Source organism: Pimephales promelas, chromosome 6, assembly GCF_988280905.1.
Source record: "Pimephales promelas chromosome 6, fPimPro1.hap1.1, whole genome shotgun sequence".
NCBI lineage: Eukaryota > Metazoa > Chordata > Actinopteri > Cypriniformes > Leuciscidae > Pimephales > Pimephales promelas.
Window position 1 is genome coordinate 3,291,222 of NC_142774.1, and position 25,071 is coordinate 3,316,292.

At 37.8% G+C, this 25,071-nt stretch overlaps 4 protein-coding genes across 8 annotated transcripts; 3 read left to right on the forward strand and 1 right to left on the reverse strand.

The window, feature by feature from the left end:
- The first annotated feature begins 6 nt into the window (after nucleotides 1-6).
- cdc25d (cell division cycle 25 homolog d) lies at nucleotides 7-7,623 on the forward strand. Of its 2 annotated transcripts, XM_039684954.2 has the most exons (13): nucleotides 7-1,128; nucleotides 1,245-1,349; nucleotides 1,965-2,065; nucleotides 2,404-2,431; nucleotides 2,509-2,539; nucleotides 2,625-2,687; nucleotides 4,212-4,334; nucleotides 4,437-4,541; nucleotides 5,143-5,205; nucleotides 5,364-5,462; nucleotides 6,676-6,824; nucleotides 6,904-7,021; nucleotides 7,322-7,623. In XM_039684954.2, exons 1-13 carry the CDS (start codon nucleotides 1,088-1,090, stop codon nucleotides 7,457-7,459), a joined length of 1,164 nt encoding a protein of 387 aa, XP_039540888.2. In that variant the 5' UTR covers nucleotides 7-1,087; the 3' UTR covers nucleotides 7,460-7,623. The 2 variants fall into 2 exon arrangements, with proteins under 2 accessions (XP_039540888.2, XP_039540899.2); XM_039684965.2 differs by having other exon boundaries at nucleotides 7-1,349.
- knop1 (lysine-rich nucleolar protein 1) lies at nucleotides 4,514-25,018 on the reverse strand. Of its 4 annotated transcripts, none has more exons than XR_016168792.1 (7): nucleotides 24,895-25,018; nucleotides 23,070-24,120; nucleotides 21,722-21,781; nucleotides 21,585-21,638; nucleotides 21,179-21,505; nucleotides 5,358-5,434; nucleotides 4,514-4,548 (listed from the first exon to the last, which is right to left on the reverse strand). XR_016168792.1 is itself a non-coding variant. In XM_089131932.1 (6 exons), exons 3-6 carry the CDS (start codon nucleotides 23,988-23,990, stop codon nucleotides 21,200-21,202), a joined length of 1,341 nt encoding a protein of 446 aa, XP_088988058.1. In that variant the 5' UTR covers nucleotides 23,991-24,057; nucleotides 24,096-24,120; nucleotides 24,895-25,004; the 3' UTR covers nucleotides 20,398-21,199. The 4 variants fall into 4 exon arrangements, 2 of the variants coding, with proteins under 2 accessions (XP_088988058.1, XP_039540867.2); XR_016168791.1 differs by lacking the exon at nucleotides 4,514-4,548 and adding an exon at nucleotides 5,202-5,231; XM_089131932.1 differs by lacking the exons at nucleotides 4,514-4,548; nucleotides 5,358-5,434 and having other exon boundaries at nucleotides 20,398-21,505; nucleotides 23,070-24,057; nucleotides 24,096-24,120; nucleotides 24,895-25,004.
- Nucleotides 8,244-12,603, forward strand: pgam1b (phosphoglycerate mutase 1b). The gene is made up of 4 exons (XM_039684975.2): nucleotides 8,244-8,582; nucleotides 9,816-10,090; nucleotides 10,273-10,453; nucleotides 11,671-12,603. The coding sequence occupies exons 1-4, from the start codon at nucleotides 8,444-8,446 to the stop codon at nucleotides 11,838-11,840; spliced, it is 765 nt and encodes a 254-aa protein (XP_039540909.1). The 5' UTR covers nucleotides 8,244-8,443; the 3' UTR covers nucleotides 11,841-12,603.
- exosc1 (exosome component 1) lies at nucleotides 12,892-19,797 on the forward strand. The gene is made up of 8 exons (XM_039685011.2): nucleotides 12,892-12,987; nucleotides 14,999-15,114; nucleotides 15,186-15,260; nucleotides 16,324-16,412; nucleotides 16,512-16,545; nucleotides 16,619-16,669; nucleotides 16,747-16,831; nucleotides 18,351-19,797. The coding sequence occupies exons 1-8, from the start codon at nucleotides 12,960-12,962 to the stop codon at nucleotides 18,455-18,457; spliced, it is 585 nt and encodes a 194-aa protein (XP_039540945.2). The 5' UTR covers nucleotides 12,892-12,959; the 3' UTR covers nucleotides 18,458-19,797.
- Nucleotides 25,019-25,071: the final 53 nt, after the last annotated feature.

Genomic DNA, 25,071 nt, shown 5'->3' on the forward strand with positions numbered 1-25,071 from the left:
ATCGCAATGGCTACTGGCCAATCAGCGCTCGAGACCTCTCTTGTTTTTCCATATGCGTACTGTGATTGGTTAGAATGGCACCACCCACATCAAGCATGTGACAGAGCACAACATAACTCGAGTTAGCATTAGAATTTTAAACGTTGAAGAGATATGAATATAATAAGTAGGTGTGGATATGCACGCATAGATTGTGTACATATGGGAATGTTATTGTGTTCTATTTTTCTATTTTTATTGTATGTTATGTTATGGTGTCTTTGTGTGTGCATGGTGTAAAAGCCAAATACAAATTTCCACTTGAGGACAATAAAGGAACTAACTAAAGTTAATTATAACAGCAGAAAAATGTGTTTGTGTTTTTAAATGTGTTTAACAATGTTTTACATGTTTAATTATAACCACAGAAACATGAAAAAAAAAAATGGAAATACGAATATAAACAATGGACAAGTTTAAGCCAGCCTGCACTGATGCTGCATTGACTTATGTTGCAAACGAACATCTGAATGTGTTTGCGGGAAGACAAATCTTATTTTAAACCAGATACTTCTTTAAAAAGTATTTTTGACCTATAGACTATAGTATTTGTACTCTTATTGCGTGCTAAACCCAGATTATTATTATTATTTTATGGAGCGCAATAGAATGAGCTGAACACAGAGGCTGCGCTCTTAATGGAAGTGGATGGGGACTACTGTTAAATAGTCTCTTGTTTTGATAGTCCGTCAATTCAGCACAATATGTTTGTGTTCCATGAAAGAAGATGTCTTACGGGAGTGAAATATCTTGTGTGTGAGTAGATGACGGGATTTTCATTTTTGGGGTGAACTGTTCCTTTAAGAACGGTCTTCCGTTCCACTATTGAAATATCGGTAAATTACCACGGACACGTACAGCTTTCTTTGGCAATCATCTACATGACTCTCTTTAGAGAAGTGTTCGCTGTGTGTTCGCTGTGCTGGAGGATGATGATGACAGAGCGGCATCACGCGCGGGGTCGCGACGCGACCTGGACAACGCGACGCGCGTCATATGAGCTTGTTGTAGCAACTCGGGTTTCCACGGGGAGGAGAGAGGAGGAGACATGATGAGGCTTTTACTTCATGATGCACAGTTGACATTTCAGTGAGTCTGCCGGTTTAACATTTGAGCAGATGTTTTGAGACTTGATTTATTATATTATATGTTTAAGCATTTGAATTTTCATTTGAAACTTGTTTGGAAAAACTTCCACTGGTTAGTTCCGCAACTCTGATCAGATCGATGGAGTCAGGGCCGACAGCTGAGGACTGTTCCCCGGTCAGCGAGCTCTCCTTCGGCCTGCAGAACCTCCAGTGTCAGGACGGGTGAGAGAAACACACCTTTATAATCTTGAAACACTCTCTCAATATAAGGGATCATTTATTCAGCAGCATTTATACATTTTTATTTTTACGTTTTCTAAATGATTTCATTAAAAAAATGTACTTCTCATCACATTGTTAAATGAATACATTATTGTCCAGTGATAAAAATAATGATCAATATACATACTTTATTAATATAGTTAATTAATATAACAACAATAATAATATAAAATCCATAAAAGGAAACCTAAAGTAAGACATTTTGTAGTTCAGATGCAACTGCCATATTTGGTGCAAATAATATTTAAAGCAGTTAATCATTGCTTTGTCTCATAAGAGTGGTCAAATGTGTCATCATATTTTAAACAACAAATTGATTCTTGTAAAATTATAGATGTCAAAGTAGTTACATGTTTTTTTTTTTACCTCATACTCCCCCTTTCCACCACAATAAAGTGATATGTGTTACTTTATTGTAATTTTGACTGTATATTTTTACTATATTTCACACTAGTTTTTTTAATCATTTTTAGAAAAGGCTGCAATTTTGTTTTATATTGTGTAAAACTGTTAGCTGTGTGTTAAAGCTTATATTTGATGCCCATTTTCTGTAAGTCTGAGTCCAAAGAGCTCGGCCCCCTGGAGAAAGCTTTTGACGCCTGAATGCACCAGTCCGCCGCGCTACACACTCTCCAGGGACAGAGAGACGCTGACAGGTCTGGACACGAGCCTCACACACACACACTGCTTAATTAACTCTCCTCTGAGGACACTTTAAACTCAAGCTCTTCCTCCTTGTTTTTGCATAACTGACAGATATAATAGTTTTATCTAGTCTGTTTGATCAAGAGTATTTCCTACACAGTCACTTCTCTTCAAGTGTTTCTGCTTAAGATCCAGGTTTGAATCTGTTAAAAATCATGAAGGGACAAGGATATTCGATCAAGTTTAAATTGATCAAATTGACTGAAAACACACATTTGCATGCACATATTCTTTATGTATAGATCAAAGTCCTGAATTTGAGATTAATTTACTGTGAATGTTCTCTCAGTCTCTGCAGCGAGAAGACGACGAGCAAGGTACAATAAGCATGAGCTCATATTAATAATGCAGTTGATGAATAATCTGTGATGATCTGTGGTGTTTGTCTTGGCAGAAGCCTGTCACCCGAGTCCTCTTCAAACACGGTAGGACACGACCAGCAACCAAACACAGTCACTGGAAAGGAGTTGATTCTGTTAATTTTGACATTATTTGGATCTCCTGATTCAGGCCATGTGTCAGTGGAGGGACCGTCCCGATTCTCCTGCCCATAAAGAGACTGAGCGAGCCTTTGTCAGTAACGCTTCTACACACTCTCACTCACATTAGCCCACGTATTATTTATGCAACCAAAATGTCCTTTGAATTATGCATGTAAATCGAATTATTCTCCTTATTTGTAACTGAAATGTGCAAGGCTATGATGTCATCCGCTTCCAGTTATTTAAACTAAACAAAAATAACAAAAAAAAAACAAAAACAAAATTTGTCATCAGATTATTTTAGTTTATTATCATAATAATAACTCATAATTGGTAATGGTATGCTAATTATGACATACTAAGTCGAAATTATTACATTCTAAATAAAATGAATAACATACTAAGTTGAAATCATAAGCAAAAAAGTAAAAAATAATTACCATAATAATAATAATAACCACAATACCATAATAACATAAAAAGTCAATATGATATTCAAAGTCATACTAAGTTGTAATGGTGTAATTCAGTTATGACAAAAAGTCAAAATTATGAAATTCTGAATCAAAATGATGACATAAAAAGTCTAAGTTATAACATTCATTATTATTGCAAGTCATAATTGACATTCAAAGTTGAAACTATGGTATAATAATGATATCAAAAGTCAAAATTAATAATTATAACAAACTTTTTTATTTATTTACAACTACCTATAGTAGGCCTATGACTTTGGTATTCAATTATTTTAAATTTTTCAATAATTAGCTTCCATACACATTGTTTTGTAGCGCAAATATGTTGACCGTTTACCGTTTTTCCTCATAGCACATGTCTAGCTACGGAGGCGTATTGCATTCACTTGAAGAAAAAAAATCTACTCTGTTTATTTATGAGTTAATTTTTCATGAGAAAAAAAAAGTGCTCTGTTTTTCTGAATTAATGAGTTAATTTTTCATGAGAAAAAAAAGTTTTTCTCTGTTTTTCTGAATTAATGAGTTAATTTTTCATGAGAAAAAAGTTTTTGCTCTGTTTTTCTGAATTAATGAGTTAATTTTTCATGAGAAAAAAAGTTTTTGCTCTGTTTTTCTGAATTAATGAGTTAATTTTTCATGAGAAAAAAGTTTTTGCTCTGTTTTTCTGAATGAATGAGTTAATTTTTAATGGAATTTTTTTTGCTCTGTTTTTCTGAATTAATGAGTTAATTCAGAAAAACAGCAAAAATAAATTTTCTCATGAAAAATTAACTCATTAATTCAGAAAAACAGAGCAAAAAAAATTTTTCTCATGAAAAACTAACTCATTAATTCAGAAAAACAGATCAAATTTTTTTTCTCATGAAAAATTAACTCGTTAATTCAAAAAAACAGAGTAGATTTTTTTTCTTCAAGTGAATGCAATAAGCCTCCGTATCTAGCACATGAGTCACAGAAAACGTACTTCCGCACTGCAAAATAATGTGTGTGTTGGCCTTTCTTTTACTGTCTATGGTGTTGTCAGGTGTGATGTTGACGTGGTACTTTGCGCTGTATTGTTGTGGTAAACTAACTGGGTCACACTCATATACATGGCGTGTTTTATCGCACTGAAAGTGAAGTGAACATTTGTCCCTCAGAAGCGTCTGCGAGTGCGTCTGTCCAGCAGATTCTGCTCCGGTGAAGAGAGACGGAGGCAGTGCCGCAGTGACCCAGAAGAGGACGCTAGTGTCCCGCCACAGACGCACGCGCTCCACCCAACGGTGAGCCAGCAGAACATGCACATCAGAAACACACTCTGCCTGTCAATCATTCTGGGTGGCATATTATATTCTGCTATATATTATATCCCTGTTGATCTGCAGGCCGTTGAGAGGTTCAGTCAGCTGAGGACACGACGGGACGCCCCGCCCAAACACGTCACTCAGGATGACGTCGCTGACCTCACACTCATTGGGGACTTCAGTAAGGTCGGTTCTGCGAAACCGAAATTATATTTTAGAGTGATGACGAGGGGGTTCAGTAAGATTGTTTTTAAGAAATTCATTATTTAATTCAGCTAGAGCACATTAAATCGGTCTAAAGTTGCAGTGAATACATTAACAATATTACAAGATTTCTGTATTAAATAAATAAAGAAAAATGAAGAAATACAATTTAAAGAAAATTAGTGGTTTACACAAAATAATCAGAAATTGTTTTTGAGCATAAAATAATCATATATTAGAGTGATTTCTGAAGGATCATGTGACACTGAAGACTGGAAAATTCAGCTTTGATCACAGGAATAAATTACAGTTTAAAAATATATTCACATAGAAAACACTTATTTTAATTTGCAATAATATTTCACAATAATACTATTTTTACTATATTTTTGATCATATAAATGCAGCCTTGGTGAACAAAAGAGACAAAAACATTAAAAATCATAGAGATTTCATACTTTTTAACACCAGTAAGTTATTGATTACTAATTTTCTTGTCTTCAATGGGTCAATATTTAGATTTTTTAGAGTGACTCATTCCCAGTTAGTCGTGTCTTGTGTCTTGACGCAATTATTTCCATAGCAACACCTGCTTCCTGTTGAGAGAGCCGGCCATCGGGAGCTTCACTGTGTCAGCGCACAAACCGTAAGACATCATGACTGTTCTCTAAGCTAGGGTGGATAACATATTCCCATATTAATCCAGTTTCATATTAATTATTTTTCTTACTGAAATATAAGTTCCATGGGTTTATTTTATTGATGTACGAGATGTAAAGGTGAAAGTGTGCTGCTGACCTGTAGGTGGCGTCTCTGATCAGAGGTCAGTTTGGTCCTGCAGTGGAGGACTTCCTCATCGTCGACTGTCGTTACCCCTACGAGTACCAAGGAGGACACATTAAGGTACCTTAAAAAATTGAGTTTTTGCCAAAATGTTTGTGCCGACAGATCTTCCTATCGTGACCTTTCGCCGTGTGCAAAGCGTTTTTAACCTGCGGAAAACGCCTATCTGTTCTGAGAGCGTTTTGGCAGCGTAGCGTTTTTTTCTTTCAGTTGAGACGCTTTGCTTGCTATGATAAGGAATATCCGCAGAAGTGTTATAGTATCTCCTTTCACAGATAATTTGTTTCTGCATTGTTTCTATATACAAATATCGATACAATGCAAAGTATTTGCTCTTGCTCTTCTTTTAAATTATTTTGTTTCTGTTATTATGCTTGTTGTTTTCATCTGTTGACGTTGTACAAGCAGAATGTGACGGTTGGTCGATGTGGTATTAGTCCCGCCTCTTCTCCACTGTGATTGGACAGCTGGGTAAAAAGTGACAATGATGAGCACTGCGTTTTACCCAAAGTTGAACAAGCTTCAACACTCGGCGACTAGTAAAAAATGCCTCATTACGCTCTTGGCGATTTAAAAATAAAATCCTGGCGATTTTTTTATAATTATTTTCAATGCGATCGCTGCATTTTTTTAACGCCATGAGCGTAATGAGGCGCTGAACTTTTTTTTCGCGCTGAGCGCTCGCCGTTTTCTACTTTCTCGTTTAAGAATGTTCAACTTTGGGTAAAACGATTTGCTCATCACTGTACCCTACCGTCCAATCACAGTGGAGGAGGGGCGGAGCTAAAACCGACCAACTGCCACAACATTCTTTCTGTACAACGACAACAACCAGCAGAGCTAACCGAACAAAATGGATGAAAAATAAATTTAGTATGAAACAAATTATCTGCGAAATTAGTTACAAGTAAACTGTGCTGCGGATATTCTTTATCATAGCAACGTAACGTCTCAACTGAAAAAACGCTGTGCTTTCCGTTGGACCTACATCGTATCCTCTACAGTTACGCGCTGGTTTCCATTTATACTTCTCCGTCATTGTCCGAGTTGACGCGCAATTACACATGCATGGGAGCAAGTGAAACCCAAAGGAGGGGTTCTAGCAGACCAATCACAGTCAGCGCTTGTGGTCTGTGTAGAATTGAAGCGTTGTTACATTTTTGGAGAGGTGCACGTCAGAGTACGCCGTAGGGTACGCGCGCTACACACAGCCTACGACGTAGCTACGCCGTGAGTTTGACACGGAAGTATGAATTGGGCTTTACTCCCACAGGGCGCTGTGAACCTGTACACGGAGTCTCAGATCCAGCAGGCGGTTCATCAGGATCATCCGTCCGACTCATTCCCAGAGAACCAGGGGTCATCGCCACGGAAACTCATAGTGTTTCACTGCGAGTTCTCATCAGAACGAGGACCACATCTGTGAGAAACACACACTACACACACACACACACTCACTAAGTGTGTTAATGATTACTCAAGCTTCTTACCCGTTCGACAGGTGTCAGTATCTGAGGAGGCTGGACAGGTGTGTTAATGCCCAGGTGTATCCGAACCTGCTCTATCCTGAGCTCTACCTGCTGCTGGGGGGTTACAAACACTTCCACGCCTCCTATCCGGTACAGTACAACAACACAATACCTCACTGTCTAAAGTGCACTCACATTAGCCAAATATAAGGTGCTTGGGGGTTCGAGGAAAAGTTTAGAGATTAATCTGACCAATCAGAGCAGAGTAGACCAATCACAAAAGACTAGGTCATTTGACCAATCAGAGCAGAGTAGACCAATCACAACGGACTGCTTGTGTATTATATAATGAGAAATGTTAAGTGTTTTGACCTTGGATGCATGTAAAGCTACTATAGGAGCCTCCACACAGTATGCGCACATGACAGTCCCGGTGTCTCTCTGTCTCAGGATCTGTGTGAGCCCTGCGGTTACGTGCCGATGCGTCAGCGCGAGTACCGGGAGCAGCTTCACGGATTCCGCAGGAGAAGACCCACACGGCAGCGAAGACGACGGCCAATCAGAATACATCAAAGAACGACACGCTAAATGTTATATTATATATTTATTTGTATGATCTTTCATGTACATCTGTCAAGTCAACTATACTGTAGGCCACTTAATAAAGTATTTCAAACACTCACTGACTGCGGTTTATTTATGTTTTTTTTAATGATGAGACAAGAAAATAGGAAATGGATGTATCACTTATCTTTTAGGATCATATTTAATAATAATGTTGCTAATTTTCTTTAGATTTTCTTTGCTTATACAATACTAATAAAAGAAGTGCTAGATCTGTGGAAAAGTTTAGAGAAAGACCATGTAAAAATAAATAAATTATACAAATATGATTAAACAAAAGAGATAAATCAATTAAATAAATAGTTGATTTAAAGTTGTAGTCAACAGCACTGTTATAGTTAGTAGAAAAATTTGATAATTGAACATAATAGAAATTTTTCAAATCATATTTTACGCATGTTTATTTTTCATCGTAGGTTTATACATGAAACTATAGACTTTTTATTGATGGGAGTCACTCATGAGGATAATTATATCTTAAACTGAAAATCCCTGCACTAAAGCATTTTAAAAAAATCATATAAAATATATAACGTAAAAATACATTTAATTTGATGTATAGAGCTTCAACGATCATATCAATAATAATGTAGCCTATAATAATTATTTATTTTATTTCGCTTCCACAGAGTCATAAAACTATTTTTATTTTTTACAAAGATGTGTATTACATCCAATAACAATAAACAATCCAGAATTATGATGATGATAATCACGCTCAAGGTCGCGTAGTGACGTGCGTGTACGCGCATGCTCTTCCCCTGATAGGTCGCGCGCATCAGGAAGCGTTTCTCACTATCCCAAGCGACGACCTCCAAAAGCACCGGTGCGATATTAACGTAACCGCTCACCGTGCCAGCATCTCTCATCCGTGTCCCGGGGCCGTGTCTCAGATACTTGCGAACATTCCCGCTGCGTTTGAGAGCGTTTGCCCACAGACCCCGCGATATGGCCGCGTACAAGCTGGTGCTGATCCGCCACGGCGAGAGTTGCTGGAACCAGGAGAACCGATTCTGCGGCTGGTTCGATGCCGACCTGAGCGAAACCGGAGAGGAGGAGGCCAGGAGGGGCGGACAGGCCCTGAAAGGTGATCTGGTGTCCGTGTATTAAACTGATCTTCTTATGTTTATCTGTTTATCCGCACTGCATTCGTGCAGGGCCCTGTAGAGATCACATGGCCCGCAGAGATGATGCACCTCCTCTCTCATAATGTATTATTACCGTTAAATTAATGCACGATTAACTAAGCTTCCTAATTTCGTCTTTGACAACTGTAAGTTAGTTTATATGTCGCATATATCTTTTTGTTGTCGATGCGTTGATTGGTGGTTGCGAGGGTGTTGCAGTAACGTTAGTGCTTGCTTATTGGTCCAATTCAAAATATTTCGTTATGAAGTCGTTATGATTATAGTTCACCCTAAAAATAAAATTCTGTCATTAATTAACGTTACTATGTCGTTACAAACCCGCAAGGCTCTTGTTCATCTTAAAGAAGTAGTTCACTTGAAAAAACTTTTGCTGATAATTTACTCACCCCCATGTCATCCAAGATGTCCATGTCTTTCTTTCTTCAGTCGACAAGAAATTAAGGTTTTTTAATGAAAACATTCCAGCATTTTTCTCCAAATAATGGACTTAATTGGAAACCAAACGGTTCAAGATCCAAAAGACCGTTTCAGTGCAGCTTCAAAGGGCTTTAAACGATTTCAGACGATGAATAAGGGTCTTATCAAGTGAAACGATTGCTCATTAAAAAAAACAAAAAAAAGTTTGAGGTTTTATAAGCTCAAATGCTCGCCTTGCTCTGTTCTGTGACGCACGTTTGTGACTCTCCTGTTCGAACTCGTTCATAAAACTCGTTAAAAAACGAATCTTTTTCCGAGTCATTTGGTTCATTCAACGAATGAAACGAACGAATTGACTCGGAAAAAGATTTGAAAGAAAGATGTGGATATCTTGGATGAAATGGGGGTGAGTAAATTATCAGCAAAAGTTTTTTTTTTTAAGAACACAAATGAAGATAATTTTATGAAATCTGAGATTTCTGTCCACTGACACTTAAAGTTTATAAAGAGATCAAGTTAAAACTAATCCATATGAATCAAGCGGATGAACCTCATTGGTTCTGGCAGAAGCTCAAACATAACACGAGATGTTGCTGCGTAACACGAGAATGAACCTCATTGGTTCTCACACGTTTTCCAATATAAACTAAATTATCAATATTGAGGTTTAATTTCAGAATAAAATTTTTTTAATGCCATTATTTCCTCATCTGTATCTGATACACAACCTGACTAACATCAACGCCACCTTCCAGATGCGGGTTACGAGTTTGACGTCTGCTACACGTCCGTGCTGAAGCGAGCGATCCGCACGCTGTGGCTGGTGCTGGACAGCATCGATCAGATGTGGCTGCCGGTGAACCGCACCTGGCGTCTGAACGAGCGCCACTACGGCGGCCTGACGGGCCTCAACAAGGCCGAGACGGCGGCCAAACACGGCGAGGCGCAGGTGAAGATCTGGAGGCGCTCCTTCGACACCCCGCCGCCACCCATGGACCCCGACCACGACTTCTACACCACCATCAGCAAGGTGAGAACGTGTTGCACTGTGTCAGTAAGGTTAAAAGAAATCAATACTTTGATGAATATATATATATATATATATTTACATAGGAAAGTTATTTCACAATATTACAGTTTTTACTGTATGTTTGGTCACGTAAACGCAATGTTGGTGCGAGTATAGCGGCTCTGAGTGTCATGTGTCTGCAGGACCGGCGCTACGGGGACCTGACGGAGGACCAGCTGCCCTCGTGCGAGAGCCTGAAGGACACTATCGCCCGAGCTCTGCCCTTCTGGAACGAGGAAATCGTTCCTCAAATCAAGGAGGGCAAGAGGGTTCTCATCGCTGCCCACGGAAACAGCCTGCGAGGCATCGTCAAACACCTGGAGGGTGAGAAACCGTCTCGGAGACACTCATATTTACACCACACAGTTGTGATACACCCTAAAAACACCCTGAACAAGCCCAAGAGGAGTCTGATGCATACGGCTGTTTAAAATCTCTCTTTTCTTCCCCATTTCCCCCTCAATAAGACAGTCAAATGCATTGCTCCTGAATGAATTAGACGTTTGAATGAAAACTCATTTACAGTGACTTGCTGCCACCTACTGGTGGTTTTAATTTCACATTTAAAGGGATAGTTCACTTTAAAATTATTTTTTGATATGTTTTAGCTTACCTCAAGGGCATCCGAGATGTAGGTGTTTCCGCAGTATTTTCAATTTTGATATTTTTAGCTCAAACTGTTCTTGTCTGTCAGTCATATAATGGAGGTCTATGGTCACCACCTCAAAGAGCAGCACAGAGAAGTCCAAATTAAACATGATTGAATGACTCGTAAATGTAAGTACACATCGATGGCCTAAGACACGAAACGAGCGGTTTGTGTGAGAAAATGAACAGTATTTATATCGTTTTACCTCTTGTAATCACAGCCACTTGTAATCCATTTTACTCTGCACTTCGTTCTGTGCATAAGGTAGAGGGTATTAGCTTCTGACGTAAACTAAAACATACCAAAAATTAATTTCAAAGTGAACTATCTCTTTAAAGTATTTCTTTTATATAATTTAAAATATCAATATTCAAAGTTTTATGTTTAAAACATCAAAACATGAATGCATTCATGTCCCTCTGAACAGTCGGTGTAAAGGCGTCTAAATGTCACTTCAGATGTTTACTCTGCAGTGCAAAGATTAATTTTGTTGAAACTGATTTTCACTTGATTGGTAACTATCGTGCCTTATTATTATAATTTAATTCATTGATTAAATGTTTAACATTTAATTAGGTGAAAAAGGCCTTCATAAAGGTAAAAATTGCCATGAAAGGTCAATCTCTCAGCAAAATATCTAATTATATTAAATTTTGTCCTAATGTTTCTTTAATGTAAACTTTAATTGAACATTCTTCAACTCTCCGCAACTAGTAAAAAACGTCCAGTGCCTCGTCACACTGCTGGCGTTTTAAAAACATGCGCGCTCCCATTGAAAACAATTAAAAAATTCGTTAGCTTTGGGGAAACGTGCTTTGTTGGACACGCACTGCATACAAGAGCAACCTCCAGTGTTATCTATCTACATCTCTTTCCTTCTGATGTGTTTCAGGAATGTCAGAGGAGGCGATTATGGAGCTGAACCTTCCCACAGGAATCCCCATCCTATACGAGCTGGACAAGAACCTGAAGCCCGTGAAGCCCATGCAGTTCCTGGGAGACGAGGAGACCGTCCGCAAAGCCATGGAGGCCGTCGCCGCTCAGGGCAAAGCCAAGAAGTAGGCCGAGACGTCCCGTGTTCAAGCTCTAATCCCCCACAATCAGTGTTTTAACCGTGAGCCTACCTAGAACCAAACCAGTGACCAATCATTTCTTTCCTAATGCTCTCAATCGGGACCATGCTAATAAAGTTACTGCTTGAATGTGTGTATGTGCAGTGAAACTGAGCCACAGTGTGTTTATAGTCTCTGCACTGAAAATCCACGGCCGCACATTTCAGAAGATGGCACGTTTGTGTGTCCGCGATGGCATCGCTTTGATTACTGTTGCCAGGCGACGGCATATATTAATGGTTGGGTGGGCTGCAGAAGTGCTGCGTTCTCCCATCTTCCTGTGATTCATGCATTGTCCCGCTGCTCTAGATCTCTGCTCGCCCACAGACACGCTCCTGAAATACCCAACACGAGAAGAAACACGGTTCATTTTTAGGATTCTCCTACATCTAGAGATTCACAGCAGATTATTTTCCTGTGGGCTTTTTTGGGGGATGTTTATGGTCAATTTTCTCTCACTGTTTATGTGGTAAATGCTGCTGATGTGTGATGTTCATGTTAAGTTTAATTCATTTCGGCCCTGCAAATATTCACCATAGCGTAAATATTATTGAACATTGTGGCCGAGAAAAGAAATGCTCATGTTGTCTGTTCCTTTACATTTCACTTGTACAACAAATGTTGAGATTATTTTGCTTGACTGAAATGTATGTACAATAGTGTGAGTTGATGTGCAATCCCTAATAAATGTTGGCTTACTGAACCAGAAATAATGCTGTTACAATTTTTTTTTTTTTTGTAATCTAATCCCTTAAATGTTCATTGTGGCGATGTAGAGATGATTGGAAAACGTTTTTTAATTACAACTGTTCTGGTTTGAGTGCATGTTGCCATTTTTGACATGACGTCGAATTATTAGGAAATATACTTTTTCAATGTATAATTAGTTACATTTTCAAGTTACAGAGTTAGTTATTTTGTTTACACTTAATACTAGTAGAAACGTGCATTTACGGCCACAACAAATATGGAGGTTTTCTTGAACCGCACATGATGAAGTAGCCAATCAGAGCGCAAGTTGCCCACTGACTAACAGCCAATCAAAACGCGACTCTCGCTTCTTGAAAACATGTCGCCCATGAAGCTGTGTGTTCCAGGTAGGTCGCTGTTTTATTCATGCTATTTGCACTTTCTTTTGGTTTTATCGACAGAATCGCTGCAAGTCTTGGCTCTAGGCGTGTACAAATAATGACATTTTGTGAAATTTGGTGTGGTTGGTAAAAGTTAAGGACAGTTACTCTCTCACGTGCGTTTCTGTGGGGCTGAATCATCCGCACGCGCAGCACTGTGAATATTGCGTTATAAACGCATAAGTATGTTCAGCTTCAGTCAAAATATGGCAGAAACGGCTGATGTTGGTTTAACTGTATTTCGGCTATACTGTATAGTTGATCTGACGTAAATAAGCGTGTCTCTGGTGGTGTTTGCTGGGTTTAAAGACTCGTTTAGCGAGCCCTGCCCACCCCCGCCCGGGGCGCGAGCGCTGCTGTCACACACACCTGATTTGAAACACACACATATGTGCCTCTACACGAACGACGCTGGTTGCTTAAATCACTTGAATTCCACAAAAAGTTAATTTGCCTCAAGTCCAAGAGATCTCATTTAAAGTCCCCCTGTAGTCAATAATTATATCTCTTCAAACTCGCCTTTGATCACCAAAATGACATTTAAACGTTTATTTGTGAAAATAATATTTGGAATGTAACTACACACCCTTGTCTCATTTCTGCAAATCACAAATGAGCCCCGCCTCCACGCACTCACACCATCTGTTTGGTTACAAGTTAGTTTTATGACACTAGTGATTTCAAACTGCGAGACTGCCTGTTTTAAGGAGAAAATACTCAGCAATGGTGTTGACATGAATTTGGTTTGTCACAAGGGGGACTTTAAATAAATGTTTTATGTATTGCCTTAGTGACAGAAAATAATTTAGGCTCATCCTTCAGTTTTGGAAAAAGTCTAATGTATTTTCTTACTTTAGAAGTAAAATTGCCAATCACCAGGAAGCGTTTTGTGGTAGAAAAGCTTTTTGTCAACACTATTCTCCTGTTTTTAATTTAACGTAGCAGTAGAACTACTTCTTTTAGCGGACGAACAGTTATAATTAATATATAAAACATAGTAATAATTTTTTAGGGGCGTGGTTAGGGGTAGGCCATCGTCCCTGATTGGTCTTAACCCCAGTGACGGGTAGGTTTAGGGGCGGGGTTAGGGGTAGTCCATCGTGGGGTCCGGTGTTCTGACAATTCATGCTACCCATCGAGATTTCCTACTTACCGGTTATGCGCATGTGCAGACTCACAGTTTTTTTTTTTTTTTTTTCTTCATTTTTTTACAAAAGGTACATTTTCCTGTTATAATGTATAATTTCCCTTTAAAAAACGCTTAACTACCATATGAATATTTGTACGGTCAGCCAGCTGAAAAGGAATAACTGAAAGTTTCAGTTACTATAAGAAAAGGTGTACTTTGTCAAGTCAAAGATGAATATTTTATGATAATTTTTACTTTTCACACCGTTTTAAAAATAAAAACAGTAGTCTACTGTATACAGTAGCTACTCAAAACTTAGAATTGTATTAGAATTGTATTTCATACGACTTTAATCGGCATTCTGTGATCAATTCGCGCTACGGTAGCATTTTTCGACAAGGCAGCAAAAATCGACAGAACACCGGATAACAGGAAAGTACCAAACATTATATTACACTATGTTACAGTTATAAAGTTAATTTATGCGTTAATATAAAAATATATAAAAAGTTAATATCCTTGCGCATATTGTGTGAAATTACGCTGTATCATACTAGACCCATTTTTAGTGAAACAACTCCTCGAACAAGAACAAATGTAGGGCGGGGCTTAATTTTGTCAATTGGGAATTGATTGGATGGTTGTGGTTTGCTATTGGTCGATGTGAGTGACAGGTTGCCCCGCCGTTGCGCCGTTAAACGGGATGAGATTCTGCGAGAGGAAGTTATTTTGATTGAAGGATATCTATGAATTTTAAAACTAATGTGCACAGTTTTTAATGTTTATCCTCGACTTGTATCGTAAGCGCATTCCTGTCGATGACGCGAGTTTGATGTGTGGTTTGCGCAGGTGAAAGGCTCTGCAGCACGGAGGACTGTATTCCCGGGACCGGCACGGATCTGCGGCACGGATACATCTTCGCTACGCTCGCGGGATACGTGCTGAGAAAGAACGAGGGCGAGGAGGTTAGTTCACCTTCGTGACACTGAAACGTTCCTACTTCTTGCTAATGTAACCGTGAGCGCTTGTTTTCCAGCTCCCGGTGATTTCAGTCGTCAGGGAGACAGAAGCACAACTCTTGCCTGACGTCGGTGCCATCGTCACCTGCAAGGTGAGTGTCCTGTACAAAACATGACATCACGGGTGCTCGTTAAAATGAAAACGCTATGATTATTTACTTCATGTCGTTCCGAACCGATACGAGTTTCTTTCCTCTGCTGAAAAACAAACTATATTTTGATGATTGTTGATAACTATTTTTGGACCCCATTGACTTCCATTGTATGGATAAAATGTGGGCAAAATAGTTGATTTATTTTTTAAAAATACTGAGCGGTACAAGACTTGGCTACTTCTCCTAAGTTTGCCTCCTGAACACACACAATTTTTTTTGACTCAATTCTATAATGTTAAGTGGGTGAAAAAAAACCCCTCCTTAATCTTGTATTTGGGTCAAAAATGGGCACCCATAGAAATGAATGGGAAAAACTGTAATTTACAGCATTTTAAAATAAGCCAAAATAAGACAGCAAAGTCACTTCATCTTTAGGTTTTAGCTGTAAGAACTTATTGGAATGATATTTTAATGTAGTTAAAAAAATATACAAAATAAAACATAAAAATAAGCATAATTTACATAGAAAATATGGTACTTTTTGAAGTAAATAAATTCAAAAATACCCCCAAAATAAAAAAAAAACATCATAAATGGATAGACAAAACTTTATCGAAGACAGTGATATAACATTTGCTTATAACCCTGAGTCCACAATTACAGGATTAAGGGCTATAAAGTGAATACGGTTTGAGGGCTACAATATCATCTTTTTTGTGTTCAACAGAAGAGAGAAATGGATTTAGATTTGGTGTTTTTATTCAAAACAAAGCGGTTAAATTTTTGTGCGGTAGTATTTAGATTTTAGGTCGGTTTTATGTACAAAAATGTAGATTTGTAACATTTTCTCCGAGTTTATATTTTTATTGATTTGTCTTTGAATGTATTCTGCTTGATTTTATCATTGGTGTGTTTAAAAATGAACTTTGCTGTTTATTATTTGAGGTTTAATAAAGGTTAAAAACAAAAACACCGGTCAGAAATTCTTAGTTTCTTTGTCATTTACTCCATGATGTTTTGTTAAAATGAACATCGCACGTGTGATTGCCACTCTTTGCAGGTGACGAGTATCAACCCACGCTTTGCTAAAGTCCACATCTTGTATGTGGGGTCAACGCCGCTAAAAGACCGGTTCAGAGGCACTATCAGGTGTGAACATTTCATTCTTCAATTAACTGTTTAAAGTGTCATTTATATTACCAATAATAGCATAAAAACTAAAATTCTATTCATTTTTGATTTCACCAGAAGAGAAGACGTGAGAGCGACGGAGAAAGATAAGGTGAGTTTGTGTTAAATGATTGTTTTCAGTAAGATGTCGTGTGTATTTGCTGAATTGCGGCTCTTGTGTTCAGGTGGAGACGTACAAAAGCTTCAGGCCGGGAGACATTGTCCTTGCAAAAGTGGTATCCTTTATTCTATGTGGAAAAATGAAACTCTAGTACCCTGAATGTTGCTCGTGACCCTTGACCTTGGCGCTCAGATCTCTTTGGGCGACGTGCAGTCGAACTACCTGCTGACCACGGCGGAGAACGAGCTGGGCGTCGTCGTGGCCCACAGCGAGGCGGGTGAGGTTCAACAGTAGTGCGCTTCAACAGAAGAGAGTTCACCCCAAACTGATAATGAGCCCTTGATTTACTCTCGCTCATGCCATCAGAGGTGTATATGACATTCTACTTTCAGACCAACACAGTCGGAGTTATATTAAAAAATGCATTCATTCAAATTGCTGTTTCTGTTTTGAGGTCCGTAATAGTGCATCTGTCCATCATAAATAGGGTTGGGTAACGAGAATCGAGTATCGATTGGAACCGAGACTAACTTTTCGTTTTTCCCGGAATCGTTCAAAAGTTAAAATTTCGATTCCTAGTTTCGATATTCGCAGTCCGCCAAGTGGAAGAAGAAACCGCTGAACAACACCAACGAAGAAGCATCTATCGGAAGTGTTGGCATAACCACACGAGTCGAACATGAGTAACTTACGTCGGCGATCCAAAGTGTGGCTTCACTTTTCTAAAAATAATGAAATCAACAAAAGGAGTATTTTTACAGAAGGAGTATTTCCTTAAGAAAGGATTATTTCCTTCAGAAAGGCCGTTGGTTAGCAAGGTTAGCTAAACTTTTTTGACCCTGCCTCTTAAAAGAATCGGAATCGAGAATCGTTAGGAACCGGAATCGAAACAAGGAATCAGAATCAGAATCGTTCAAATTCAAACGATACCCAACCCTAATAATAAACGAACTCAACACGGCTCTAGGGGGTTAATAAAGGCCTTCTGAAGCGAAGCCATGCGTTTCTGGATGAAAAATAACTAATTTAACACATTACAGAGTGGAGATTATCATGGATAGATCCACTTTTATCATGGATAGATGCACTTTTATGGATAGATGCACTTTTATCATGGATTGATGCACTTTTATGATGGATAGATGCACTTTTATCATGGATAGATGAAGTTTTATCATGGATAGATGCACTTTTATCTTGGATAGATGCACTTTTTTCTTGGACAGATGCACTTTTATGATGGATAGATGCACTTTTATCATGGATAGATGAACTTTTATCATGGATAGATGCACTTTTATCATGGATAGATGAACTTTTATCATGGATAGATGCACTTTTATCATGGATAGATGAACTTTTATCATGGATAGATGCACTTTTATGATGGATAGATGCACTTTTATCATGGATAGATGAACTTTTATCATGGATAGATGCACTTTTATCATGGACAGATGCACTTTTATCATGGATAGATGCACTTTTGTCTTGGACAGATGCACTTTTATCATGGACAGATGCACTTTTATCATGGATAGATGCACTTTTATCTTCGATAGATGCACTTTTATGGACTTTAAAACAGACACGGCCATTATAAAGCTTGAATGAGCCAGGACATTTTTTAATGTAACTCTGATTGTATTCGAAAGTTTTGATAGTCATGTACACCTAGGATGGCTTGAGGGTGAGTTAATCATGGGCTGATTTCTTTATTTTTGGGTGAACTATCCCTTTAATGAAGTGCTGCCCTCGCTCGTGTCACTCATGCCGTGTGAAATCTCTTCCCGCAGGGGCTCAGATGGTGCCTATCAGCTGGTGTGAGATGCAGTGTCCTCGCACGCATGCCAAAGAGTTTCGCAAGGTCGCGCGGGTACAGCCGGAGTACCTGCAGGCCTAAGCCACGCCCACAGGAACCCTAGACCACACCCACTGGAACACACAGCTTCAAAGACACGCCCCCTTCTCTCACGGAACTCTCGTGTATGTTCGGAATTCTAGGTGTGACTCTCGATGATTTAAATCTCCTGTCACATTCCACACTGCCTGTGAATGCCAAGAACCCGTCGACAGCCGATCACATGACCCTAATCCGAGTGTCCTTGCATTACTAAGCAGTATTCTGGCATTCATGACGCTCTAGGTGCGGCGACACACTTGGATTGTGATATCACATATTCAGGTGCTTTTGGAAGCTCTGAAACATGAGCGGGAATGTCATATTATTGAGCTTCTTTAAACATTGAGGAAATTATGAGTGAATCTGAAGTAAACAAAGTTGCTGGGTCACATTTTAAGTGCAAATCAAAAAAGAAGAAAAATTATTTTTTTTGCGTAAGGTAAACCAACAGATGCCTGTTTTTATTTTTGTGTTGCAATTTGTTGTATTTTCTTGACAATAAAGCATGTTTAGCTGCAATTTTTCATTACTGTAATGCATCTGAAAGTTTTGCTTATTTTTGTAATTCATTTTATTCTCAAAAATAATTCTCATTATTGCAAGTACTTTTTACGTCAGCACTGATTGAAGATAGTACAACAAATATTACATTATGTAGACATACTGTATATATAGAGAAAGAGAGACTTCAATTAAATTTTATGGTAATGAGAATTGTGTTATGAAATGTGCTTCAAGAAAATCTCACAATGCAGAAACCTTAATGCAATATATATATTTTTTCCTTTTTAATTGTGGTTAAAATATGACCTTGATGTTCTTGAGAGGTTTTTGTGAGATTCACTCTTTTAGCTTCATGTTTATTAAACCAAATTGCCTAGGATTAAAGGTTAGTGTTGAGTTTATCATTGGCCAAATCTGTTAATCTTTCTGCAGATCTGCGTGAATGCTGACAGAAATCAAGAACATGCACTATGGAAGTATGTTCTTTATCTCATCCGGGCCATTTGATTAAAAGTTTGATGAAAAGCAACAGTAGAGAACTGGAACTGCGCTATTGTCACAATCTCAGTCTCTGCAACAGATCTGTCAGTCTTTCACAACGGGATTTGAAGTTTATAGAGCATTAGCATTAGGCAACACTGTTTTCTAACTCTTAAAAACACATGAACCACAGACATAGTCACCCATGGATGAATTTACTTTTATCTCTGGCTGCTTTTATTCAGATTATCTGGAAATGCCTTATCTGATACCTTTTCCTTATTCTGTCCTTTTTAGAGGTCATGTGTTTAAAAAGAAGAAGAAAAATAAAGTTTAACAACATGAGCTCAACTCAATTTTGCCTGAGTGTTTCATTGGTATAAAGACTCGACACGATTATCTTTCAGCTCAAATTGGGGTTTGAATCCCAGGATTGCAAGAACTGACAGAAATCAAAAGTTTGGGGTCAGTAAGATTACATTTTTCTAAAGAAATGAATAGTTATATTCAGCAAGGATGATTTAACTGGATCAAAAGTGACAGTAAAGACATTTATAATGTTCTTTTGAACTTTCCTTTCATCAAAAAATCCTTTGAAAAAACGTACATCTCCACTTAATATTAATTAGCACAACTGTTTTCAACATTATAATAAATGTTTCTTGGGCAAAAAAGCATCATATTAAAATGATTTGTGAAGGATCATGTGATGCTGAAAATTCAACTTTGATCACAAGAATTTAAACATATTCTCATTGATAACAGTTTTTAAATTTGCTATAATATTTCACAATATTACTGATCAAATAAATGCAGCCTTGGTGAGCATAAAATCTTACAGACCCCAAACTTTAGGATCTTGCATAAATACCTTGAATGCAATGCAAGTCAAAACAAGCACCATAACAAACACTGCTTATAATGCAATGCCAATAATGATAACATCACAACCACCATGACAGCTCTAATCCAGTGTCTTTATTCCTGTTGTCCTTCTCTTTTAGTATCATTTTCTTGGGAAAATCCCATGATGAACTCAAATCCAACTCCTGATATCTCACCTGAGTACAACATCTCGTAGGACCAAAAAAACTTTGGTCAAATACACCAGTATTTGATAAACCCATGTCGATTTATACATTAAAGGAAGCAGTTCGCCTAGAAATGAACATTCTGTCATCATTTACTCAAAATCCTGTCCTGACAAAATTTCGTAATTCTGACTTTTTCTCAGAACTGCGTGATATAAAGTTGCAATGGCGAGTTATAATGTCAGAATTGCGGGATATAAACTTGCAACTCTGTGTTTTTTCTCAGATTAGTGAGTTTATATCGAACGATTCTGACTAAATCTCACAATTCTGCGAGATATTTTCCGCACTTGCGAGATTTAATCAGAACTGTGAGAAATAAAGTCACAAATCTGAGAAAAAAATATAAACTCAAGTGCGAGTTTTAGTGTAATTCTGAAAACATTTGTTGCTCAGAATTGTTCGTTTATATCTCACACTTATAATTAAATCTTGCAATTCTGAGAAAAAAGTACGAATTGCGAGATGTAAACTCGAAAAAAGTCGGCATTGTGAAATAAAAGTCGCCATTACCTCTGTTATTTTCTATTCCATGGCAGAAACGAGCTTCTATACATTTCAAACATATATCTTGTGTACTTATGGACGTATATCTTGTGTTTTTTGTGTTTTATGATTCCTGACACATGGGTCTGAGAGTAAATACCTTCACTTTCGAAACTCTCCCTCAGTCGTCGAATCGCACGGACTTCCGCGCGTTAGCATCGATCGTAAACGTCTTATTGGACGGCGCTCTGAACCCCAATCCGGCTCCTTTCATTTTGAAGTCCATGTGGTGGCTCTGAGCGCGCTCAAACTGTCCCAGAAGGCCTTGCTGCAAAGTCTGTTGGCCTTCTTTCCCCAGCGCCATGTTGGCCGAGCCGGGGGATCCCGCGACTGGCTGGCTGCTCTTCTTAAAGCCGCCCATCAAGCGCAGGAACTTGTTTTGTCTGTCGGGGCTGTCGAACTGTGCCGTGCCCCACTGGCCCAGAGTCTACAAACAGATCAAAACAATTCACATTAGTACTGATGGCAAAGCTGCTTTAGGACTGACGTATATACTGGAAACTGACCGGCTTCGGCTGCGACTCCTTGTCGATGTCCATCTGTAGGGCGAGACGGCGCGCCTGGGGAATAAAACAGTGTTTTAATCACATCTCAACATGAGGGATATCATAATTTATGGTGCTTTAGTGATCTGGTGCTTTACCTGATCTATGGAAACCTCGTCCTGGTTTCCAGGCTTTGCCGACAGGAACACGATATCTCTCTGAGTGCCGGTGGAGAAATGAAATGAATTAATGAAATACAATTTATTGTCCCCAAAGGGGAAATTTGTGTTGGACTCAAGGTGATTACATTGACATTGAAACATTGAAATGCATACATTAAAATCACTAGTATTATAATAAATAACAATTCCTATACACATACATATATATACAAACATATATATATATATATATATATATAGTCGTTTTATTTTAATTTTCAAGTGCATCACACATTCATTTGTATAAATGTGTGATGCACTTGTAATTTCAAATAAAACTACTTAACGCAGTACACTTTCTTCATCAGACATGAGGTAAATTCTTGCTTCGTTCCCAAAAGCCCATTTGACTTTCATTATTGTAATATGCAAGAAAAGTTATATTATTAAAATATTGAACATGGTAGTATTTGTACTACCTTTAATGCAAATTATAAAAAAGTACGATTTTACTTGCTGTATTCCTGAAATGAGAATCATCATTTAAAACAACAGAAATTATATATAAATTAAATTAATATTAATTTTAGAAAAAAAATATATAGTTCAAATAAATTGGGTGGTTTCTTTTGACGTTGACCTGGAAATTGACCAGTGTTTTTATTGTTAACCAAAACTATTAAAGATATTTATTAAAAACTACTTAACTTTTTTTTTTGTTAATTAAGCTGAAGAAAATATAACTGAAAAAAAAAATGAAAACTGAAATAAGTTAAAATAAAAAATTTAAGTATTTACAAACAATGAATAAAAACGACAAAAGCAAGGCCAAAATACTTAATTAAAAATAAAATCTAATTCAAATATTAAATATACAAAATTTATTTATAATACTAAAATAACACTGGTATGAGGCAGGGTTAGTATAGTTAACTAAAATTCAAACTAAAAATAATAAAACATTTTTGTTATTTTAAATAAATTATTAAAAAAAACTATTTTATTTCAGCTTTAAGGCAACATTTCCCAATTTTATTTAGTTGGCCTTGATGTACTAAAATAACTTAAATCAAAAAAACGATACTGCCATTTTTAAATTATAGACATATTTGATGTCACAAATACAACAAAATTACTAAAACTTTAACTAAAATTAAAATAAAAACAAAATTCAAAATATGAATAAATACATACAAATAACTCTAAAACAACATTGATATTAATGAAATTACCTTATAATCATCACAAATACACACTAAGAGTAAACGTAATTACGACAGTGATGTCAACAGCCAATCACATGCCTCGGTTTTACCGCAGCAGAATAAACCCCAGCGAGACTCACCGTTTTACTCGCCCTCGGCGCTTCACGACGCTCTTCTTTAACGTCCGTCTTTTTAACTTTGTCCGGCGTCATGTTCTGCACTTCTTTCCTCTCCTCCTTTACCGCCGGCTCCTCCTCCATCTTCTCGATGACATCATCAGCCTTCACCTTGACGCTCTTTTTCGTCTTCTTATCCGGCGAGCTGGCGGGTCCTCCGTTCGCGTGGGGAAGACTCTCACCGCCGTCCACGCATTTTAATTTCTTCTTCTTGCTCTTCTTCTCCGGCTTTGTCTCTGAGCTGATGATGTCATCCGGTCGTTGTTTCTTCTTCTTATTCTTCTTCTTTTTCTCCTTTTGCACTTCCACTATGCATTCATCAGCTTCTGTCTTTTTTCTTTTCCTTGTCTTTGTTTCTCCATCCTCCATTCCTGTGTTTGGTTTTCTTTTTTTCTTCTTCTTTTTCAGCGTCTCTTCACTGTCATCTTCCTCTTTGACCTCCACCTCCTTTTTCGTCGTTATATATTGAATACCTTCCACCTCATCTTCATATCCTTTTTTCTTGCCTTTCTTTTTCTTGGACACTAAATGCTCTTCTGGCTCCTCCTCCTTGATCTTCCTCTTTTTCTTCTTGATGGTCTTGTCAGGAGCATCGCTGATATTGATTTCTGAGCGCTCAGCTTTGACGGTAGTCTGGACGGACACATTGTGACACACCGTCACGGGGCTGTTTGCTTCCACCTCCTCCTTCACTTTCTTTTTCTTCTTCTTCTTTTTCTTCTTCTCCTCGTTTACGACCATCAGTTCTTTTTTCACAACAGTCTGAACGGACACATCATGGCACTGCATCACGTTTGAGTTTCCCTCATCCTGGTCGACGACTTCTTCCTTCACCTTTATTTTCTTCTTTTTCTTCTTCTCTTTGGTCGCCCCGTCAACTGCCATGTTTTCCTGAGTTGAATTAAATCGTCAGCAGGTTCCTCAAAAACTTGCTTTTTGCATCCTCGAGTTGCTTTTCATCGGTTCTGTTTGTTGATTTTTCTCAGATTTCAGATTCTGGGTCAGCCTTCACCATCTACAAACGCAAGGAAAACAGCATTATATGAGATGGATAAATGACATATTTATATGAAACATTCAAATGTTTATTCATAAGTTATAAGAAATAAACCATCTATAGGTCACTCTTGCACTGGAACTAGCTTTTTTTATTTATAAGTTATAAATATTTTTCTCACAAAAATGCATCACTTTGCCTTATAAGGTCTTTATTAACAACCCTGGAGCCATATGGATATATTTTGTGATGGATGAATATGCTTTTTGGACTTCAAAATCTAAGGTACCATCCACTCCCATTATAAAGATGGGAAGAGCCAGGATATTTGTTTTAATATAAATCCGATTGACTATGTTTGGCTTATAGAAGAAACTCATATACACCTAGGATGGCTTGAGGGTGAGTGAATTAGGGTATAATTTTCATTTTGGGGTGAACTAACGTTAATTATTTAGCGAGAATGTATTTTCCATTAACTTGCTGTACTACAAGGCTGTTTGTGTCGAGAAGGAAAAACATAACAATGACATTATGTTGATGTGTTTATGCCATGACAGCTGGGTCAATTAAAAAAAAATATATCTTTTAATTTGTAAAATAAAGAAGCATCTTATTATAGCAACATTATTAAAACAACTTGTAACTTATCGTCAAAAAGGCAGTTAAATTATGTGCATAATAAGTAACATTAAGTATAAGCAGCGAGCGAGCGCTTCGCTAATAGCAGGTTAATATTATTAGTCGTTTGGCACTGTATTATTTAAGTTAAATGTATGTTTTATTACTTACTCATTCGCCACACGTGGGAAAGCTTTTCTTTTTGACTCTTAATCCGGAAGAAATCGCTCGTCCACTTCCTTGGCAACAGCAACTAGAAAATGCATCATGTTTTGCCAACCGCCATTTTTAAACAACAGCAGAATAATGCGTGTGCGCATGCGCACAACGCAGTTCGCAAACAGTGAC